Source organism: Podarcis muralis, chromosome 6 (assembly GCF_964188315.1).
Source record: "Podarcis muralis chromosome 6, rPodMur119.hap1.1, whole genome shotgun sequence".
In the NCBI taxonomy this organism is placed as follows: domain Eukaryota; kingdom Metazoa; phylum Chordata; class Lepidosauria; order Squamata; family Lacertidae; genus Podarcis; species Podarcis muralis.
In genome coordinates, this window is record NC_135660.1 from 65,402,344 (window position 1) to 65,426,549 (window position 24,206).

At 39.3% G+C, this 24,206-nt stretch overlaps 2 protein-coding genes across 2 annotated transcripts in view; both read right to left on the reverse strand.

The window, feature by feature from the left end:
* Positions 1–334: 334 nt before the first annotated feature.
* Positions 335–884, reverse strand: LOC144328035 (cytochrome c oxidase subunit 5B, mitochondrial-like). Its single transcript, XM_077930486.1, has one exon. It carries the CDS (start codon positions 826–828, stop codon positions 430–432), a length of 399 nt encoding a protein of 132 aa, XP_077786612.1. The 5' UTR covers positions 829–884; the 3' UTR covers positions 335–429.
* Positions 885–8,309: 7,425 nt separating this feature from the next.
* Positions 8,310–24,206, reverse strand: part of PTEN (phosphatase and tensin homolog) — a 52,910-nt gene continuing 37,013 nt past the window's right edge. Inside the window, exons 6-9 of the mRNA XM_028729680.2 lie at positions 19,562–19,703; positions 17,792–17,958; positions 12,452–12,679; positions 8,310–11,141 (exon numbers count right to left, since the gene is read on the reverse strand). Coding sequence (XP_028585513.1) covers positions 10,956–11,141; positions 12,452–12,679; positions 17,792–17,958; positions 19,562–19,703 — 723 coding nt within the window. The 3' untranslated portion in view covers positions 8,310–10,955. The remainder of the gene's footprint in view (positions 11,142–12,451; positions 12,680–17,791; positions 17,959–19,561; positions 19,704–24,206) is intronic.

Consider the following 24,206-nt stretch of genomic DNA (forward strand, 5'->3'; position numbering starts at 1 on the left):
GTGAACCATTTTAGATGCTGTCAAAAAGCTACTCAAATATTTTAAAATAAAAGTCTCTCCACAAACAGAAGTTTATCACTTCTTTTGCATGTTCCTAATTGATAATAAGAGCTTGTGAGACAATGTAATCATTTGAGAAGTGTAAAATAAAAGCCCTTTTTTCAGTTTCCAAAGCATGTTTAGCCACTCATAAAAAGCACTACCATAACTCTTTTTGGGACTGGACTAATGTTGCCAAGCAAGAAACTATTCAAAATTTATTTGAGGCTGCTTTTGAACCTACCATGTCCCATGATGAGATTTGAGGTTTCTTCTATTATTTTTTTTCCACACAATGAGTCAAAGACTTTATTAGGTTTCAATGAATGTGATACATCGTGATATAAACAGCTAAGTAGCTCAGCCCCTCAGCAAAGCTTTGAAGCCAAATCAGGGCAATTGGTAGCCAACCAACTTGTAGTGGGCTCCACAGGAGGGGCAGCGCTGGGGATTTCCCTTGTGCAGCCAGAACCAGATCACAGTGCTGTTGTCCTCTTCACAGATGCAGCCCACAAGCCTCTTGTCTGTAATTGAAGGGACTATGTTGGGGTCTTCCTTTGTTCCAGCATATCGTTTGGGTGGTAGCATGTTGTAAGGATCCAGCCCCTTCTCTAAAGCTTTCATGGTTTTTCTCTCCATTCCTGTAGCCTGTTCTTCATCACTGGGAATACCTCCGGCGCCCATGGAGCGGGCGGCGCCTGTCAGGCGCAGCGGCCCCCGGCCCAGGGGACTCCGGCCCGCGCTGAGGCCTCGCAGGGCCCCGCACACCCGCAGTAACCTTGACGCCATGGCAACCCTCAGAGCAGAGCGAGAGAGAGGCGCAGAGAGGCAACCTCCCAACAGGATCTCTTGATTTGAGGTTTCTTCTAGATTGCCCAGAGTTATACTGCCTTGCTTTTGTACTAGTTGGAAATTACAGCATATGCAAGGTACAAAGTTGCCCCAAAAAAACGCTATTTGGAGCAAATTGCTAATAGATGTGCACAAAGCTGGGTTAATAAATGTCAAACCCTCTTAACTCAGCATGGACCGTTTCCCAACCTCCTTAAGGTTGCAACTCCTATAGCAAAAGCAGTGATTTAAAAATAAGGTTAAAGAGTAGGATCTCTTGCTAACTAGATGTGATCTTCAAGCGATGCAATTTTCATCATTTTATTATTCTCAGAAATACGATTATGGTCTTTCAGATTACTTTTCTGAATTATCTGCTTATGCGGTGGGGGAAAGCATTTACAGCTTTGAAACTCCAAACTATGCCCACAGGGGAGATATGCTAAAATACCTGTAAGCTGGCATTTGTGCATTTGCAGTCAGAGGATTGGAAATGATTGTTCCACAATGCATTATATTGTTCTCTCCGCAGCTTCTCTTTGAAAGAGATTCTTCAGGCAGTTTGACTATGTACACATTAGCAGCTTGAACTGCAGCGAGGGCACCCGCTGCATTTCAAGTTGCATTTTTATGCTGATGTTCACACCAGAGCATAGGTGGGGAGGCCTTCACCCAATGCCCATGCCCTGATTTATTTCCCTCACTGAACTCCAATTCAGCGGAATGCTGTGGACATAGTGTATCTTGATTTCAGTAAGGCTTTTTGACAAAGTCCCCCATGGTATTTGTGTGGAGAAGATGGCAAAATGTGGGCAGGACAAAGTTGCTGTTAGGTGGTTTTGTAGCTGGTTCATTGGCCGACGAGTGTTCACAAATGGTTCCTCATCATCCTGGGGAAAAGTGACCAGTGAGGTGCTGTAAGGTTGGTTCTGTCCTGGGCCTGTTGTTCAGCGCTTTTATAAACAATTTGGATGAAGGAATTGGGGGAATGCTCATCGAATTGCTAGATGACAGGAAACAGGAGGGGTAGCTACTGCCACAGAATGTGGAATCAGGATTCAATATGACCTTAACAGGTTGGAGAAGTGACACCCCCCCCCAAACTAACAAAATGAGTTTCAATAGGGACAAATGTAAGGGTCTACATTTATACAGGAAGAACCAGCTGCACAAATATAAGACGGGGGAAGCCTGACTTGCCAGTAGTACATGTGTAAAAGATCTAGGGGTCTTAGTAGATCACAAGCTTAACATGAGTCTACGATACAGCAGCAAAAACACACAAAAACAACCCTAATGCTATTCTTGGCTGCATCAACAGAAGTATAGTGTCCCAATCAAGGGAAGTAATAGTACTGTTCTAGTCTGACTCAGTGAGACATCACCTGGAACAGTGTGTGTAATTATGGGCCCCACAATATAAAGATATTGATATGCTGGAACGTGTGCCCAAGATGATCAAGGGTCTGGAAACCAAGCCTTATGAGGAACGGTTGAGGAAGTTTGGTATGTTTAACCTGGATAAGAGGAGGCTGAAAGGAAATATGATAGCCATCTTCAAATGTCTAAAGGGCTGTCACATGGAAGATGGAGCAAGATTGTTTTCTCCTGCTTTGGAGGGTAGGACTCAATCCAATGGCTTCAAGTTACAAGAAAGCAGATTCTGACTAAGCACCAGGAAGAACTTTCTGACAAGAAGAGCTGTTTGACAGTGGAACAGACTCCCTCAGAAGGTGGTGGACTCTCCTTTATTGGAGGTTTTTAAGCAGAGGTTGGATGGCCATCTGCCATGGATGCTTTAGTTGAGATTCCTGCATTGCAGGGGGTTGGGAGTAGATGGGCCTCAGGGTCCTTTCCAATTCTACAGTTCTATGACCTTTGGACTGTGACCAAGTACATCATGTGTTTTTTGCATCAAACACCAGTGGCAGAAGCATGCTGAAACCTGTGTAAGTAGCAAGGTATACATAGCCTTAGTTTGCTACTGGTAGATAGCAATAAATGTGTTTACATAGGTTTCTACGGCTGCTGCAGCGGCACAACTTTGTGTTTTCAGAAATCACTTTTATGAAGGTGAAGGCTATAGCTAGTAAAGATTTTGAAGACAATAAAAGGAGTTCTGCTCACTTCTGTATCACTTTCATTTTGCATAGCTCATTAGTCTCTTTTTCCACTATTTCCCCCCCGCCCCCATATTAAATATTTTGCAACTTATGAGAGGAATTTAAGTCAATTTCATGCAGCTTTGTTCAACCCTTTTAATGCTGGGGTCAAATTCAAGAGCTAGGCGAGCGAAAGTATGTAAACTGAATCAGACTGAATTTATGGACCTTGGAGTGGACAGTTCTTTCGCTCAAGAGATACACCCAAATATCTGTCAGATATGGTGAACCTCTAAAATGAGTAACGAAAGCTGATTGTACAAACTATCCAATCCAACAACAATAAATATCAGGAGTAAAGGAACAGTATATGAATAAAGCAAAACTACAAAGACAAGAAAAGCATCCAACATGCTTTCTGCCAAAGCTGGTGGTAGGATGCCTAGGTTTTCCTTTTCCTCTGGCCTGAGAAGAGTTGAATGGGATATAAAAGGACAGAAAAGAAAAGCAGCTTATATAATCCTTAAGAGGCAAGATGGCCTCCTCCATATGCAACTGAATGCATCAACTGAGGGCACAGCAACTCAGGTTGATCATTTACCAGAGTGGTGGGGAACTTCAGGCCCAGAAGTATGTCCCTCTGGACTCTTTCCAGGCTATGCCCTCTATCCCTAGACTTTGCCCCTCATGGTCCTACTCTGTACCTTCAAGTGCTTTTTTCTGGCTGGAATGTGTCCTTGATCTGTGGCAATGCCCCTTGCATGCCTGGCTGGAAGATGCTGAGGTATGTGTGGGATTTCACTGTATAAAGGTAAGACTCCTACCTAAAGAAAGGAATTTTTAAGATGAGACAGAAGGGATTCTATAGTAAAGCAATGCTATCTGTAAAACAATAATGGCATTAGAACTCACTCACTACATCTTATCTAACTCAACATCTCTCATTAGGTCTGATGGAACATTCTCAACGTCAGTAAATTATGAAGTTTATTCAAGACAGAGGAAGGACTGCAGCATTTGCTAAAATTGTGGTTGACAAAAGAAACTACCTTAGTTGCAGAGAGGGGAGGGAAAGCAGACCTAACATAAGAGCCAAGCTCATGCAGCAGCAGTGCAGGAGATACCCACCAATTATGCAGGATTGTTGGCTGCAGTGGACTGCTTTGCTGATGTGTTCCTGCAGTGAACATGCCAGCATACCAGCATCCAGCAGGATTGAACCATTATGCTCTCCGCGGTTCATCAGGAGGTAGGGAAACAAGCTGCAGTGTCATTGTCCCCCAATCCCTAATGAAACATTAGCCCCATTCCCAAACTGATCTGGACCTGGGCTTTATTATTATTATTATTATTACTTTGCTAATTTTTATTATACCTTTTTTTTTGATAGAGCAAAATAAAAAGGGGGGGGGGGAGAAAAAAGGAGAAAAGAAAAGGGACTTCTGATTCTCTGTCAGTTACATTAAAAGAATTATTCAAAACATTTGCTCCATGACATCCAACTTTTGCACTTTCCATAAAAAAGTATTTTCCCAATCTTCAAACCCAAATATTGCACAAAAAGGGTCCCCAATTAATAATATTGATATGTCCCTCTAATAGTTTCTAATTAAACATAACAATTTTGCCGCCAACCATTTCAGCAACCATGCCTCTATGTTAAATTATGATAAATCTTTCCCGCTCTGTGCTGATAAGTCTCTCTGCTGTGAACACATCGAGACAATATTCCATATCCATTGGTCCACACTCAGTTCTGTATCGTCAATTTCCACTTCCTGTTGTATTTACCATGTTTTTCCAGCCTTCTCTTTTCAGTTTCCATATGCATTTCTTCCATTCTTTTTCCAAAAAGAATACCAGGGATTTAATAGCTTTATCCCCTGGGATCACTCCCAAGTTGTAGGTAAAACTCCCTCAATTCCATAGATGTCAGATTATCCAAATCTCTCTCCATTTTTAACTTCGTTTTTCTTTTCCAGAATCTCAGCTTTATCATTTAGTTTCTTCATTTCTCCATACATTTGTATAGTGGGTTCTTCCACCTGATCGGTTGCTCCTTCTAGCTTTGCCAGTTTCATCCCTCAGTCCTACCTGTTCTTTATCATCTAGAGCATCTATAACATTTCTGATCCCTTTTTCCATTTCATTCATCTCTGATTTAGTTTCATTGCTCATTTCATTGACTGTTCCTTCTTGTCAAATTTTTATCTATTTTTCCCCTCTAAAACCTCCGTTTTTGCATTAAGAGACTTTGTTTGCTCTGTCGGTATCTGCTTAAGAATATCCACAGTAAGAAGGGACCCTGAAGATCTCTTTTCTTCCAGCGTTTTTCCTTTTGCCTCCTTTTTTCCTTTTCATTCTTGTGATATTCTGAATTTTAATGCTTTCCCTGCATTTTTATATACCCCATATTTTTCCGTGTATAATACACCCCCATGTATAAGATGCCCCCTACTTTGGGGGACCCCAAATTTAGAAAATGGGCATATGCACTATCCGTGTATGAGGCCCCCAGATTTTTAACCTCATTTTAAAGTAAAAAAACCCTAGTCTTATACACGGAAAAGTACGGTATATTACTTCTGTCTCTAAACAGCTTCCATCACTACAATTTCACAGCTTGCACCTGCCTCGTTTTGAAAGCAGCATATTCCATTCCCAGGAATAGTGTCAGCTGGCAAAGTAACTTTCAATTTCCTAAACACACATTCGCCAAAATAATAAAAAATAATCCACTTCAAGCTGCATAGATTCCCCTTGTCAGGTTAAAACTTTCTCATTCCACGCCATAAATCCAGCTTTTCGTCATTTTTACTTGACGCTATAAGCAGTAGCTTTTTCCTTCTCCTTTATTCCAGAAAGCAGTTAACATGCCGATTTTCACTGGCAGACGCAGAAACGCTTCCGAGTTGTAAATTATCTTGTTCCGAAGATAATTAAGAAAGGGACGTGTTTGCGGTCAGTGTCCATAATAGGACTGCAGCATGGTTTGGGCAAGATGACAGTCCTTGGCCTCCTGTCACTCAAACCACAAGGCAGGAAAATTTGCAATCTCCCTATCTCACAAAGAACAAACTTTTTAAAGCAACAGTTCTATTCCTTCATTTCAACTTCTTTTGACAAACATGTGTCTGGCTATCATCAGAGGCTACACTGCTATGTCCATCAGTAAGAAGCCAATGAGAAACCTTCAGTCTGCCATGATCCCTCCCCTCTGAAACACCCTGGACCTGGGCTTTGTGTATAGCCCAGAAATCAACAAATTAAACAATCCATTAATAAATCTTGGAGGCTGTTGTATTGTTTTGGTTTCTTATCATTCCCAAGCAACACTGGGTTAACTACCAGTTAATTTCATATATTTTGCATACCGGTATTTTATACTTGAAAAGTCTGTAATTTTATTGGGGCAAGTTGTTTGTTTACTGTTGCAACAATTGTTTTCTCAAAATGTACTTCCTGTACTATGAAAAACAAATAAAAACATTTTTTAAAAGTATGCAAGAACTTCAGATAAATGTGTCATCAATGTAGCCCTCTTCACACATTACGTGCATGCAGAAGGAAAACCATGGTGGAAATGGCAGAGTTTTTAGCCCAGACCCCCAGAATTGTGTTCCTCCTCCTCCTGCTCCCATCACCGCGCTAAGCATACTTTCTTCAGCAGTGGATCTTTCCTGATGGAGGCTCCTTACAGGGTTTAGAACCTTGATAGAACATTCTGCAGTTGTTAATTTTTCTTACATTTATATCCCGCTTCTTCTGTCATGAAATTCAAACCAAATGTGGCTTCCAGGTGGTCACCCATCCAGACTAAGGCCTGCTTTCCTTTAGCAGAAGGTAGGCTCATGCGCTTTCAGACCATACTCTGGGAATTACATTCATCACAGTGGCAGTGGAAGCAGGAGAGCTGTGACTTTAAAGGTGGAACTTACAGAGTGTCTGAAAAGGACAGTTGTGTCCTCATTCAATTTAGAAAGTATGTTTCCATATGATGAAAGGGGAAATCAGGTAATATATATTGAGCAATACATGGGTCTTTCTTCTCTCTTCTTCAAGTGTTACTATCAAAAGCTTGACTACTTGTAGGAAAGAACTGAAAGGTTAGGGATTTTTAAACCAACAGATAAGCAAGCACTCCAACATGATTTGGGGACTATGCATCACAAAATGGAGAAAATCTGAAATGTAAGTGTATCATACAGCTCAACTTTTCAGTTTTCATTTCATGTAAACATGGAACGGTTACAGTACAAGGCTGCTCTGAGCCTCCATTAACACTATTCTGTGGTTTTAGACATACATTCATATTATTCTGAAAGTATTGTACAAAGGTCTAGGACAATTAGGAGCAATCTTTGCCCCATACAGCTTTTCACAACTTAAGGTATTAAATGAATACTAACATGGCAACGCTAGAAATTAGACAATCTTGCCTAATTTAACAAAAGCATATAGTTTCCTTTCTTCGCGCTTTATAAAAAATGGTAAAGCAATATATAGTGTTCACTTTAAGATCTGAATAGGCTATCTTTTGAGCACATTAAATACAAAGAACTAACAACAAAAACCCTTCTGGACCAATGGGAAAAAATTGATTGTTCAGTAGCAGTCACCTCTGAAACAATGCATCAAAGCATTTGATTTCTTACATAGGAACAGGTTGATATAAATACTTGTTTCTGGTGGTAATATTTTTAAAGCTACAAAATTAACCCATCCCGGATGTTCAAGTTTCATTTACGTATTCAGGCTGACAGTTTACCATGAAAATAGCTAGGTGTGCAAATTGTCCTGTGCTAGATGTATATTAGAATGAACAGGAATAGTTTAATTGCTCTAGATCTGCACAGATATAAAGGAGCTGCCAAATAACCATTTTAGACCAATGGCCTATTTAGCAGAGCACTGTCTTTCTTAGCTCTAAGGTCTCAAACAGGTTTTTCTCGTCCTTGCAACTACAGTACTAAAAACAGCCATTGAGGATATGCTCTGTATTAACCTAGAACTTTATTATGTAATGCTTGAGCTTTACCCCACTAAGCTATGCCCTCTTTCATGCACCAGAAAAAAGAAGTTCACCATACTGAAATTATTACAGAAGATTCAAAAATACAAAACCAAATTATGTAGTCATATTCATATTCCTACACTAGTCTAATCACAAATTGTCAAAACCCCACCAATTTTCCCCCCCAATGAAATTTGGGTATACTTTTGAACGTGTTCGTCTCTATTAAGCAATCCTTTTAATCACATGTGCTTTTCATTATTTTACTGAAATATAAGTGATTTTATTCCATGTGCTTCCATATAATAATACACCCAACACAGTGACAAGAATGAGACTTTAATCAGTTTTAAGTGGAGTTTTAACACTACGATAAAGGGCTGTTAAACACAATAACAAACGGACATCTGATTTGTATGAGACATTATCCTGTACATGTCATTTTCTTGTTTTGTGTATCCTCGGTGCATAGCATTACACACAGAGCCACTGTTGCACAGCACAATAGTATCTGAAGAGGCTGAATCAGAATAAGGCTGCTTAACAGACTTTTTTTCTTAGTGTATATATATATATGTATATATATATAATATTCTATATGAAAACAGACTGAGAATTTTGAACTGGCGGAGTAAAGAGGCAGCTCTACCAAACATTGCAGTTAAAGCCTCCTTTTAGTGCACAGTTCCACCCCTTCCATCTGCATGCATGACACATTTTAACAGTATTTTAAAAAGGTAAACGAGGCACTTTGTGGCAACCACAGGCATCGTTAACATATTGCACGTTTGCTAGAATTTTAAACATGGAACTGCACACTGGCACCCCAAACTCTTTTTCCTTAAAGCTGAAAACAATTGATGCTGCATGTAAACATCCCTTCAGTTTACAATTTGTGCCACAGCATATAACCTTGGTGCTATTTTATACAACTGCCCTTTAACTACTGTGACAAACTATTTTAAATGGGGCTACAGATGATGAGGGATGGCACAGGGCCTAAGAGTAAGCTCCTGTCAAAGTGATGCCTTCAAGTAATTTCAGACATGTAAGCTGCTGCACATCCAAGAATTTAAGCACACAGTCCAGAAACTCAAGAAATTACCTACAAGAATGCATTTTCAAGCTAAATGATGAATACTGTCATAAATAAAGTTTTAATTAGGACTCAAACCTTTCAGTCATAGTAATTCTTGCCATGTTCTATGGGGATGGTAGCTGAAATAAAGTATAGGAGAGTATGCATAATATATATTATATATATAATATATATATAATACCATTTTCCTTTTCCAATGACTATACCATAAAAACGTAAGCAAGGCTTCTCAGAACCACTGACACATTCAAAATCCAAACCCTCATTCAGACCTTCACATTCCAAAGGAAGAACAGTGCAAAAGGCCACTGAAATATTTCCAATCTGACCCTCCCATGTTACACAGTAGAACTGTACAAGACACCGAACACTGTCAACATCCAAACATTTTAAAGCACAAACTTTTTAGTTGGCTAATGTGGCTTTCAAATTGTCTTAACATAAATCAGGCTCAACGTAAGTTGCAGGAGAAAGTCAACGGTGACACGGTTGTCACCTCTCGCCAATAAGGTCCATCTATGGTATTGTAGAACTGGATCGAATCTGAGGAAATCTGAACATTAGCTTTGAAAAAAGTTTATGTAATAGATGAAAGCTATGATCCTGTGCAGTTACACGCAAGTTCCACTAAAAATAATATGAAGTTATAGGCACGCAACTACACAGATTAGAAAAGGGAGCAAATTTACCAATGAATGTTGAAGCAGCATGCTGCCCCTTTGTTCGGTATTCAGCCTGAGTTCTGCCTTGACTAGTTACCATATATACCCTTGTTATCAATGCTAACGGACTAGGAAAAATGGATTATTCCAAATTCTTTTACTCAAATGGGACAATAATAAACAAGTTTAACTCCAATAAACCAATGGGATTTTACACCATGAAATTCGAAATAGCAGTTCCAAATGTTTGAAAGACAAGGATTTTTTTTTATTTTCTTTTTTTAGAAAAAATATTACTTCAACATTTATCATCCACAGCTGGGGGCATGGCAACTGTAACACACAAACAACTGTGTAAGCCCATTTCTGGTAGACAGCCTCCACATTTGTATGGTTAAGTCATTGTTACGGTGTCTCACATGTAACCAAATTTTCGTATCCCTTCATTTGTAGATCTTTTAAGATGCTGTAGAAGGTTCATTCCTGTACCCCTAATACAGAACCACTCCCTCTAGCTGCCTTTTCTAGCACCATTATGCTTTAAAAAAAATAAAATGCACAAACAAGCAGTGACAGCGGCGATTCCTCAAATGTCCAGGATTTATTACTGTAGCATGCTAAAGAGGTGCATGTAAGTAAGCTGGAAATGGTACACAGTCCAGGGTCCAGCACAAAACAATCCTTTCTGAGCTTCTCTTTCCACTCTCCTACCCATATTACATGCATTTGAATGTAGTAAAACCCGTTACTTCTCCAAGCCAACTGCAGACTTATCTGTTGCCACATAAGTGCAAAGAAAGGGGCAGGATGTGAACCTGTGTATTAGAAAGAGCTTTACAGCCACTTCAATTGGTGACAGAACACAAAAGGAAAATTCCCTACGTATACACATCAGATCTGTCTCCACTTTTATAAAACTGGAATCAAATGGGAAAGTGCCATCTTTGTGTTTTCCTAATTGAAGTTTAAATGTTCTCTTGACACAAAAAGGTATATACATAACATAGCTACGTAACCTTTTTTTTCAACTGGACAAGAAGTGTCAAGCCCAGAGACTTCATAGGGCAAAATGAGATTGGTCAGGAAAAGAACTGTTCCTACAACTGATAATTGTGACACAATGTCCTATTGCCATTTCAAAAGGTCCATAATTCAGTTTATTCAAGTTTTCTTCTTTGTGGTATTTTTTCCCAAATAAAAAAAAATATTCAGACTTTTGTAATTTGCGTATGCTGATCTTCGTCAAAAGGTTCATTCTCTGGATCAGAGTCAGTGGTGTCAGAATACCTATAATGATCAGGTTCATTATCACTAACATCCGGTGTTACTGAAGTTGAGCTGCTAGCCTCTGGGTTTGATGGCTCTTCTACTGTTTTTGTGAAAAATAGCTTCACCTAGAAAAAAAGACAAAATATATCAGTCCATATTTGCTTGGAAAAGAGGGAATAGGTTGCTCCCTGCATCTGTAGTTCTTTGTGTGGTCATCTGTGCACAGCACTGTTATGAAGAAGAAAAGTGAATGCAGAATATTATCACAACCTAGGCATTAACACTAGAGAGAAACCCAAATAGCAAGTACGGTACTTTATCTGACTAACTGGGGATCTTTAAGGCAGCACCAGTAATTTCAAGGCTTATTAGTATCTTACATTTTTCATTTCTTCTAGAGTGACTGATTCAATCTTCTATTAATATGGCAAAGCCCCTATTTTTAGCTTCTTCGTAGTTATTCTAACAGTTATTCTACTCAGGATCTGGTCACTATCTACTCTATCAAAAGATTTTAGCAAGATCCTGGAAACCTTAAGAAAAGCCTAACAAAGTACTTATTAAATGTGTGCTTCTGAAATAGAATTATAAAAGGAAGCTATTTCCCTCCCCTCACACACTATAGTCCAAACATCAATTAACAGAATTCAGCTTGGGTTCTGCCAAAATCAGCTCTTGCTGTATTTGTATGCAGGTACGGATAACACAAACGAAAGAGGAAAACAAGTCAGTGTAATAGTAGTTTTAACATGCACGTAAAACAGTTTAACACAAAATTCTCTCAAATTCGAACATCTTCCTGTTATTGATATTCAGCGGTAAGATTGCCAGAGTAATTCATGCTCTAGTAACTCCCAGTTAGATTACTATAATACGCTTTACATAGGGGTGCCCTTGAAGATGACCCGGAAGCAGTGCAGTCTGCTGGAAATCTTATGATACTGATTCTGAAGCTGCCACTCTCATTTTATATTTATTGGGCACATGGATGTTATTTTTAAGTTGTGTTTCTGTACCATACCCTGGGATGACTTGTGATGAAGAGTGGGCTAAAAGTATTTTAAATAAATAAATTCATTGCTGGGTTGTCACACATTTACCCTTAAGGTATACAGTGGAACCACGGGATGCTTACCGTCTTCCTTACGAACGCTTTGGGTAACGAGCTCCGCTAGCCTGGAATTAGATGCTCCTGGTTGTGAACTTTGCCCCAAGATGCGAGCGGAAGTTGTGCGGCAACAGCGGGAAAACCCCATTAGCGAAAGCGCCCCTCATGTTAAGAACAGTTTCAGGTTAAGAACGGACCTCCGCAACAAATTAAGTTCATAACCAGAGGTACCACTGTACAGTAAGACCCCGGATTTACTATGCATGGCATACTTTCAATCTCTCGGAGTACACTTCAAGTTTCTTTGATCCCTTTGAATATACCTACCTTAAAGTTTGGAGAAAAGTAACGATTTGCCTTGTCTTTATTTGCCTTGTCCAAATCATTTTTTGTTAGTGTAAGTATTAGATATTCCTTATCGTTATCTGAACGCTCTGTACTGAAAATCCCATCAAGTTCCTGATCTCCAAGAAGACTTCCGTTTTCTACTTTGTCAGAATTTTCTTCTGGTCCTGGTATGAAGAATGTATTTACCCAGAAATGAAACATTTTGTCCTAGAGACAAAAAGAAAAAACTTGTTTTAACATAACATAAACATGGCACAATATGAATATATTCTATTGAAATTTGGCTACACGAACACATACACAGATACACAAGAAGTTTTATGGTGGGGAGAGTTTTTCCCCATCTTCATTTCTGCACTGACACATATACCTCCACTGCCCTCCTTTCTGGTAGAGCTGCCCCAATGCCTAGCATGATTATTCATTCAAATTTTGTTGAGTGTTTAATTTCAAAAATATTTTCTCCTGTTTTTTAACGCTTGAAAATCGACTGCAATAATTAGCTTTCTAACTGGCACAAAGACCAGATGATCAGTGCTGTGTATAAGGCCTTCTCTGAGAAGAGGGCAGATGACACAATGGATATGAAAAATTAGGGAGGTTACCCCTAATTCCATTCTTGGGGAGAAGGCTGTATGTGTTAGAATTTGCTGCATGCACTTCCCACTCTGAACTTATGTATACCTGTATACACAGCTGTTACATCCTGAAATCTGGTCAGCCTAAATGATGAGATGAAACATGTGAATTAGGAGCATGCTGTCCCCCTAACTGTAACTACCATGGCAAGAATTTTAACACAACCCCACCCCACCCCAACTCTTTATTGGCCTGGGGAACTGAACTTTTTCTTCCTCTTCTCTCCCACTTCCTTAAAAATTGAGAAGTGGCTTGACATATTTCAGGAGTAATTATAAGTTGAACTTGTGATGATTGCAATGAGGTTGTGATGGGGTCACATCCATCCTCAGCTTCCCTCATTTTTCCAGCAGAAGGTAAGCTGTATATTCACTTTATACAAGTGCTGGTACATAGTTTACTGGTACAGCATTACACTAGTGTCACTGGAGGAGCAGGAAGAGATAGATCTTCCTTTGCTACTGCTGCAGCAGCCACCACCGTCAAGTGAATGGATAGGTGCAGAAAAAGGTATGGATGGCAGTTGGAAGGGAAGGAGGAAGATTTGAGTTCTTCTCTCACTCATATTCAACCATGAGCTAAAAAAGAATGCAGTGACTGTAATGCTCATCCTCTTATTTAAAAGCGAGCACTATAAACCAGGGTTCATAATCCAGGCCTGGAGGTTACAAGATGCGGCAGCATCAGATGCAATTCATTAGAGGCCTTTCCAACAATTAAGGATCACGTCAACTAAGTACCACCACTCTGTACAAGTACAATTAAAACAGGCCTAGTACAAAACAAAACATTCACAACCTCTGATACGTGTGTCTACTGATGTTAAACATCCATGAAAGTCTGTATGGTAGATTAGACACTGCTAGTGGTAGCTGCAATTGGTAAGAAACGAAAGTACCCATTAACCAAGGAATAAAATTAACCACAATGGGGATACTAAAATTATCCATTGCTACAGTCAAATTCCCTTCAAGAAATGTTTTCCATGATATACTTCCTATAAGAAACTGTTCGTTTTCTCACATGTATATTCTGCCTTTTAAGTTGAAAAAGGAGACAACCTGCTTTTCATCAGTGCAAGGAAAGCATAACAAGTTGCCATATTAAAGAAACATTGTCTCTATAAGGAGTAACTTTGCTGTTACAGTAATGTTAAAGAAGATAAAGAACAAGATGTTGCCTTACACTCCACTAGAAAGCTATTGCCATCCCGTCCCTCCAAAAAAGTTTGTGCTGATTGTTTTAGTCAGATGTTTCATAGTTCTATACTGAAAGGATCATAGAAAAAACAGAAATGATTCTACACTTCTATATTTACTTTCCTGGTCTGGGGATTCTATGAAAAGGCTGCTAAACCGAGCACCTACTCAACCTACAACTGCTCAATAAATTGTACCTGCAAGATTTAGAAGTCTTTTGTACTGCTTTTCTACAGGTGAAACTCGGAAAATTAGAATATTGTGGAAAAGTTCGTTTATTTCAGTAATTCAACTTAAAAGGTGAAACTAATATATGAGATGGGACGCGGGTGGCGCTGTGGGTAAAAGCCTCAGCGCCTAGGGCTTGCCGATCAAAAGGTCGGCAGTTCGAATCCCCGCGGCGGGGTGCGCTCCCGCTGCTCGGTCCCAGCGCCTGCCAACCTAGCAGTTCGAAAGCACCCCCGGGTGCAAGTAGATAAATAGGGACCGCTTACTGGCGGGAAGGTAAACAGCATTTCCGTGTGCGGCTCTGGCTCGCCAGAGCAGCGATGTCACGCTGGCCACGTGACCCAGAAGTGTCTTCGGACAGCGCTGGCTCCCGGCCTATAGAGTGAGATGAGTGCACAACCCTAGAGTCTGGCAAGACTGGCCCGTACGGGCAGGGGTACCTTTACCTTTACCTAATATATGAGATAGATTCATGACATGCAAAGCGAGATACGTCAAGCCTTTATTTGTTATAATTGTTATGTTTATGGCGTACAGCTGATGAAACCCCCAAATTAACAATCTCAGAAAATTAGAATATTAAATGAAATCAGCAAAACAAGGAGTGCAAATAGAGCAATATTGGACCTCTGAGAAGTAGAAGCATGCACATGTACTCAAGTACTTGGTTTGGGCCCCTTTTGCATCAATTACTGCCTCAATGCGGCGTGGCATGGATGCTATCAGCCTGTGGCTCTGCTGAGGTGTTATGGAAGACCAGGAAGCTTCAGCTCTTCTGCATTGCTCGGTCTCATGTCTCTCATCTTTCTCTTGGCAATGCCCCATAGATTTTCTATGGGGTTCAGGTCAGGCGAGTTTGCTGGCCAATCAAGCACAGTAATCCCATGGGCATTGAACCAGGTTTTGCTACTTTTGGCAGTGTGGGCAGGGGATAAAGTCCTGCTGGAAAATGAAATCAGCATCCCCATAAAGCTCGTCTGCGGAAGGAACCATGAAGTGCTCCAAAATCTCCTGGTAGACGGCTACGTTGACCCTGGACTTAATGAAGCACAGTGGACCAACACCAGCTGATGGCATGGCTCCCTAAATCTCTTTTCTGATGAGAGCAGCTTTTGCATCTCATTTGGAAACCAAGGACCCAGGCTTGAGGTCCAATGTGAAGTTTTCACAGTCTGTGTTGATTTGGGGAGCCATGTCATCAGCTGGTGTTGGTCCACTGTGCTTCATTAAGTCCAGGCTGATTTCATTTAATATTCTAATTTTCTGAGATTGTTAATTTGGGGTTTTCATCAGCTGTATGCCATAAACATCACAATTATAACAAATAACGGCTTGACGTATCTCGCTTTGCATGTCATGAATCTATCTCATATATTAGTTTCACCTTTTAAGTTGAATTACTGAAATAAATGAACTTTTCCACAATATTCTAATTTTCCGAGTTTCACCTGTATATATACAAGGTAGTCATGTACGCAAGAGGGCAGATTACATTCCAAGTAGTTATGTGTATTAAGACACCATTGTGATAGTCAGGATCATAACCTTCTAATGTCTTAAATGCACACTCATCTGTGCTTTCCGGGCATAAAGCCAGGTAAGTCCACAAATCTCTAAAGGCAGACCAACCTAACTAGATTCCAGAATTATTTAGGAATTACTGATTTGGATAACTGTTGATGATCTGGGTGAAAGATGTTGGCTGCAACTATATCTCATTATTACAGCGGCAGAGGACACTCTGGTATATAGGATACAATAGGTTGCTAAAAATAGGAATGAAACTTACTAGAAATGCAAATTGTATTCTATTTGTGCTGAAGCCGATTATAGCAACATCTTTTTTTAAAATACTCTCATCGTGCAAAAACCAGCAGCAAAGAAAGCTTCCTTTGCAGGTGGTACGACTGTACCAAAGCACAGTTCAAAAGTGCTCCCAGTGACCTAGTGCAACTGGGCTGCTTCCATCCCAGAACACATTCTGTTAATGCAATACATCTGAATCCAGTTCAAAAACAAAAGTTACTTTTGTTCAAAGCAGCTCAATTAGCACAGGCTGAAAAACTGGGTACAGTTGAGCCAACCTCGTCCTACGAAATTATGTTTCAGTGTTTTTGCTCATTTCTGTTAAGAAATGCTGACTGGTAGTTAGAAAAACTAACTACCAACCGGTCAGCTTGACATCAATACTAGGAAATGTTGTAGAACAAATAATTAAATGGTCAGTCTGTGAGCACTTAGAAAAGGATGCTGTGATTACTAAGACCCAGCATCAGTTTCTCAAAAACAAGTCATGCCAGACAAATCTCATTATTATTATTATTATTATTATTATTATTATTATTATTTATTAATATTAATAATATTAATAATAATAATAAAGTTACAAGCTAGGTGGATCAGGGGAACACTGTGGATGTAGTGTACCTTGATTTCAGTAAGACTTTTAACAAATTCCCTCTTGAGATTACTGCAGAGAAGCTTGTAAAATTGCAATATGTCATGCCAATATCCTCTGACTACAAAGAACAGCTTTTCTGTGGCAAGGGGAATGGACTGTAGCTGTGGGAAAAGGCTGGGGAACCCCAGTTTACAAGCCCAGTACTACTGGTACCACTTGCAATGTTTGGGCTTCAGTCCTGCAATCTCATTTTTCACAGAAGGTTGCTCAGATGATAACAGCAAAAGAAGATAAGACTGTACCAACATGTTCCCTTTTATGCTAAGATTAGACCTATCCTACCCTAATTCTTTACACATAAATAGGGCAGACATGTGAGCAGCAGCCTCCCATAATATTCGATTTGACCCTCAGACTTGAAGCACTTGTGGGTCCACTGAAGCATTTAGAAACATTTAACCACCTAATTAGCAAGTTGCCATTCTTTCTGATTTGGGCTCAACAACCACCATTCATGAATACAAGACTTCAGCAACTGGTGGTTTGGAAACTTCAGATAGTGCAAAATGTGGTAGTCCACATCTCTAAGGTAAAGTCATGGAAAACAAAGCAGAAATCAGTCATCTGCACTGACTTCCTATAACATTTGATACAATACTAAGTGGGCAGATGGCATATATGCACTGTCGCCTTTCACACAATATCCAGAAGCAATGACAAGAAAAGCCTAAGTGAGTCATATCTCCTTCCTTATCACTTTGGTAGAATGCCTAAAGCCACCAATAGCAGACTGAACTGCAAGGAATTTGGGGGGGTTGAAATCAATGTTTTCTCAGATTAAAACAAACACACCTTTTTCAACATCTTGTTTTGCTTATGGAAGAATTCCACCTTGATATCACCACACACTGGCAATGGCTGAGGGAATTCGAAGTACATGTATTTGTCTTCACGTCTTGGGGGTCCTGAAGAGGAGGTGAATATCTTTACCTTAAGTTGGTAGACCACAAACTGAGGATCTGCATGATAAAAATAGCCAAGCAGTTTAAAATTAATTTAAAGTCCAGAATTAGAAAGACACTTACCTGAAGCAAGTATTTTTAAAGCATTTGAGTCATGACTATCAATATGAATGTTGTTATACTAAGCAGTCAACCATTTCCAAGTTAAGTTTGTTGTGAACAGTGACATTTTCAATACATACATCAATCTAGCACTCGATTACTTAAGAGCCTTCTATAGAAGAATGTTTATACAGTGAGCCTCAACTAGAACGCAAGTGACTGGCAATTTAATCAGCTGAATTAGCTAGAACACGTCTAGCCAACCAAGGAACAGAACTACTCAACAGAACCACAGATTTAACATAATGGCCTGGTTTGCATAATGGCAAGCAAAGCTATGGCTTACTGGGACTATGTGAAGGCCAAACTAGTTTGTTCACTTCAGACTCATAGCAGCAAAGTATTGTTTAGAATCAGTTATGCTTTTCTAAACTGGGAAGAAAGTTTGTTCTATATACTTGATCACATACAAGTTTTAATTAATGCAAACAGTTAATATAATAGAGTTGAAACAAATTAAGCTCTTGTCAAATTACATGTGTAAAGATACTGAATCTCTTAAAAATTAGGTATTCTTGCTGCCAAGTATCCATGTGGCGGGGGAGCTCATTCCTTTTCCCCTTCTAACACAGCTTGTGCTTACTGAGGACAGAGTTTAACTATACACCATGGGTCAGATGACACACTAAGCCAATTTCCTGGCTTGGTGCAGCAGCAAAAAGGACCAGGGAATAACAAAACAGCTGCAAGCTTCTCTCTTGAGAACCCATCTTCTCACCTCTAAAGCTACTCACCAATTATGTATATTATCATATGATCTTAAGTTTTTAAAAAACCAGAAAATACAGTAATGAGAATTTATGGCTTGAACTAAAGGCTAGTATGGAAAGGTCTTACATTGCCTGTCCAAGAATTTGAGCAAAAGCAAAATAAGCTTGCTGACCAAGACAACAATCCTATGCATACATATGTGGAAATAAGCTCTATTCAACTCATTGGTACTTATTTTCGAGCAGCTTAAACATGCATATGATTAGGCTGTGTGCCTCTTACATGGAATGTAGAGTGGGAATTTCATAATTCATTCTGAATTACAAACTAAACTAGAAAGGAGAAGCGACAGGGAAAAAATGTAATGAAGCATTTAGGTGAACAAATGAATACTCCAGCCAATTTCTTTAGCAGGCAGGGAGGGAAGAGAGAAAATGGAATTTAACGTTGTACTAATACGATAGTTCCATCAACACAAGCATTTTTACTTGCCAGACAAATGGCCTCCCCTCTCCTCCCATGTGCTGTTTTAGGTGTCTCCTGGCCCTCCAGAGAGGATCTGAGGGAGGTGGGGGGCACAGAGGAGGAAAGCCCTGTTGTGCTAGTATAAGTCCTTACACTAGCTGCCACTGTGCACCAGGCTAGTTGGCTCTGACCCTTAGTCTATAGACATGGCTAACTCTGCCAATATTAAAGTGGTTATGAAATGAGAGCAACAGTGAACAGATGTAAATACAAATATTAGAAGACAACCTCTCAAAGTAAAAATGTTTAAAAAGATACTTACTGCAAGTGCCGCCACTAAACATCGGAATAGTTTCAAACATCATCTTATGAAACAGGAGGGCCACTGGTCTGTAATCCAGATGATTCTTTAACAGGTAGCTATAGTAATATACATAGCGCCTCTGACTGGGAATAGTTACTCCCTAAATAAATAAAAAAATATCTATAAGATCAAGAATGCTAATCATGTATGCCATTTTTCACACTTTGTTACTTGACTTTCATAGATTTCTGAATATGAATCTTATCTCTCAATTAATTCCTATGTTCCTTAATATGTACACTTCAAAGACAGTACTTAAACATTGGCAAGCCTGTAGCATGTTATAAAATTAAATGTAACCAAAAAGAAAAGAAAAAAGCTATCAGTAAATGCTTTCCCATTAAATTTTGGAATGGTTTTCTATATATATTCAATGTTTCTTGAACTTCTTCTTTTATAACAGTTTAATTCCATATTCTGTCACTCACTTCCATGATGCTGCATAAAAGACTGGTTGCCTACAATAGTTAGTTTTTATTATTATTAAAGATTTTCTTGGTTTACAAACGTACGTCTTGTCTCTTTTTACAAGTTGTACAGTCTTTTCTACAGATCATTTACCTTTGTTATGAGATATTAGTGTTGAGAACAGTATAAGGTCAGGAAGAAGAGCGGAGAGAGGAGGGGTGGTGGTGAAATTTATATTTTTTTTACAGTGTACGTGCGGGGTTTTGTGTAAGCATCAACTAGATAGGTTATCTTTCTATTCACTTGTTACTTTTCCTTGGTAGTGAGAGACTTTGGAGGCCCAGGGTCTGTGATTAGTTGCAATGGGGTGTGTTTGCATGGGGGGCGGCTTGCTGGGTCAAGTAAACCAGGTTGATTTGTATTGCTGTTGGTGGGTTCTTGTTGTCTTGCTGGGCTGTGTATGTGATGAAGTGGAGCCATATCGGGGTGAAGGCGCCCTCTTCTATTTGTCCCCGTGTCAGTTCCAGTTTATTGGTTAGCTTTTCTAGCAAGGCTGTTTCCCATATGATTTGGTACCACTGGCCCATGTTCACCCCGACAAGTCTCTCCAGTGTCTGGCTATGAGGCTTCTGGCTGCTGAGAGTAGGTGGGTTATAAGCTCTGTATAATGTGAGTGGTCATTATGGTCTTGGAAGGTGTTCTGTAGTGCCAGTTCTGGGTTGAGTTCTAAAACTGGTTTAGTTATTTGGCATATTTCTTGTAGGACTGCTGTCCAGAAGAGTTGGATTTGGGGGCGTTCCCACCACATGTGGAGGTATGTGCCTGTGGAGCTGCAATCTCTCCAACATTTTGGTGAGGTTCCTGGGCATATCAGCGCCTGTTTCCATAGTGTTAAGTACCACCTGTAGGTGAGTTTCAGGGTGAGTTCCCTTCTTTTGGCTGAGATGGACTAAAAGGGAGATTTAGACCACATTCTAGTCCATTGGGTGGGGTTAATTAAATAGTGGATTATCCAGGTCCTGTCTTCCATTGCAGCAAAGTTACATGCAAAAATACATAAGTAGTTCATTATAAGAAGTAGAAATATAAGAAGAAACGGGCAGAAGGAGAAATTTCAGCATGCCCTGTAGTTCTGATATTTTAAATGGTAGCAGGAAGTATCCACAGAAAGCATCAAGATAACACTAATTTATTCTACTAGACTCCACTGATCTTCTGCTTTTGTCTACTTTACCATGTATAAAAATACTAATACAGAAGATTAAGTTTCAGTTCAGTTGTTCAAAACAGACTACACATCACCAATTATCACTAGTCATCATGCTCCTGTTATTGTATGGAAATAAGTACCAGTCCTTAAAACAAATAAAAGTGCAGTCAACTGTTTTAGTCATGGAAATCACAGCTGAGTTGTCATAGTTTATCTGAATATAGGCCTAAATTCATATATATTCCACACAGAGAATAGGATGGATTATTTGTACAGGTCCAATTCTGATCATGAGAGCTGAAAGTTATAGTATAACCACTATCCTTTTCCTTTGCAAACCAATACTGAGAATCGTAAAACTGTTTTCAAAACCAGGACTGTACATTATTTTTCCATTCTTCACTATACTTTGATCTGCATGCACATGAAAGCATCTGCATTATAAGCTATGGAGGCTTTTTCTTCTATAATTAAGTAACTATTTTTCAGAATTTTCTATTCACAGACATGTTCTTTTCCAGTTTCTAAACACACCAGTCATTTTTCAGAAGTTTGGAATATAGCTAAATATATTAATGACCGAACTTTGCAGCACATACAAAATATTTTGGTATACTGAAAACAAGTTATTTTAAACAAGGGGTAGTTCTCGTAATCTATGCCATATTTGTTCAATACTGTAAGCCATTTACATGGTACAACTCAAAACAAATGTTGATTCTATTCAGCCCAAAATGAAACAAGGTATTTATTGAGATTAGAAACTAGAAAATCATGTTGTTTTTATTAAATTTTCTGTTTTACAATTTCAAATACTCATTTTAAATCCTTAATATATCAATGACTTCCATTCTTCTCTTTCCATGGTTCATTTTACATATCTTAAATCCCTGCATATTTTACAAAAACTATACCAATCAGTATTCCATTATTGCATCCTTCAAGACTTATTTACACTATTGAATTTATCTTAACGCTGCCAGCGTTTTCATCTGTAAAGAATTATTTTACATATATTCAATAAACGTTTAGAAAATCATTTTGACCTTAACCAGTGCTGAGCATCAATACATTCAGGTATAGTTTACGTAAAGTGTTCAGACTCACTCTTGCCAAACTGCATCCAAATGAAACAAAAATCACTGGAAAATTTCTCTCATTAACTTTCACAGTTCATAACATTTCTATCCTCCAGATTCTTCTTCACATGTAACTGATTTCTTTTTCAAGCTGTAAGTCATTGTTGTTGTCCCCAAACATAAATGCAACACTAAAACTTCAGACAAAAAAAACCCTCAAGCCAGAATGTTGAACCAGGGATATCACCTGTAGAAAACCACTAAATAGCAGTACATTAATGTACTGAAAATGACAACTCAACTCTGATAACACTGACTTAATCATCCACTTCTGAGGGTATATACACAATCCAACTCCAGCAAGGTACCCTCAATTCTGCATTCCAAATGAAGAGAAAAATATTGATACCTGTAACATTCAGAGATTTTCCATTTGTTTTGATGTTCAGCCTACTAAAGCAAGATTAATTCTGAACCTTTTTAGGCGCTTTAAAAAGCAGCTCAATTCTGCAAAAACCTCAAGGCTCCAAGCAAAACACTGTATTTACAATAATTCCTTATGTCACAATACCGAATACATAGATATCACATTCCCCCCCTCCCCTCCCATGAGCAAGATCAACAGGAAATGTATTCAACTAGCACTACAGAGAACAGGGACCTAAGTGAAACCATAAAAATGTTACTGGACCCAAGTGAAAAGAAATAGTTATGAAGTTCAGAGCTACCAGGAGATGGGAAGGTGGAGAGAATTAAAGAGCTTCCAGGTATGCATCCTATTAAGAAAGGTAGCTTGGAGGATTAACCCTGTTATCCTCCGAAATATATTGCAGTGGAGAAGCCCATATTCTTCATAGGCTGCAATGCTATGGAAGAAGAGAAAGTTAAAGAACTCCAGTTACCTCCCGAAGCCTTTGCTTGCTCAGAGATCATGGGTAATTAAATACGGCTCCTTGGATTTTATAATGCTAGTGCAATTAATATAAGACTTTGTACAAGAACACTAGCACCATGATGCCTCATGTTTTTCAAGGTGAATCTGAATAGGGTTACTGCTTCTCCACCTCTCAGCAGCTCTATAAAGATTGATATACTATGACGATCAAGCACTGCTATTTCACACACCAGACCATGCCCTACCAGCCTAGGTCTCTCAACTTGCTAATGGAAAGTAACCATGTCCAAATAATACCGAATTGATACAAGAAGCAACCATGCAAGTTCTATGCTCTAAGAACAAAGTACTGCAGCACCCAAACTTCAAAGATGCTTACAACTACCTCTGTACTGATCAGATACAGTACAGGCAGGTCTATCAAGATGCAAAAATGTTGTCTAGAACCAAATAAAGCTGATCAACCAGTAAAGATAATAACAAGTGGAAAGATATTTCAGATATAAGCAATTAGGCATGTTAGTGGCACAAGCAGTTTTGGATGTTAAAATTGAGCTGATATCCCTAACAGTAGGAACATATGCTAGTTTCCAAACTCTACGGTACTTACAATCAAATGTGTTAAGTTTTGCCATTGCCGTAAGCAATAAAGAGGGAGTGAAGTTTAAGGGAGGATCTGATTCTATCAATACTGATGGCTAAAACTTTCTGCAAGTTCAAGCACAGCAGCATTTTCTTCCCCAGAAACCTTAGAGGAAGAAATACGTTGTGAGTAACTGTTGCTGGAAATCATGAAATTAGTGGATTAAAAGCAGGTAAGAGTTAACATGGGATGCTGGTGGCGCTGTGGGTTAAACCACAGAGCCTACGACTTGCTGATCAGAAGGTCGGCGGTTTGAATCCGTTGCTCGGTCCCTGCTCGTCCCAACCTAGCAGTTCAAAAGCACGTCAAAGCGCAAGTAGATAATTAGGTGCCACTCTGGCGGGAAGGTAAACGGCGTTTCCGTGCGC

Bases quoted from the DNA above. Each gene is read 5' to 3' on its own strand.
- LOC144328035 (XM_077930486.1), bottom strand. From the start codon at position 828: ATGGCGTCAAGGTTACTGCGGGTGTGCGGGGCCCTGCGAGGCCTCAGC.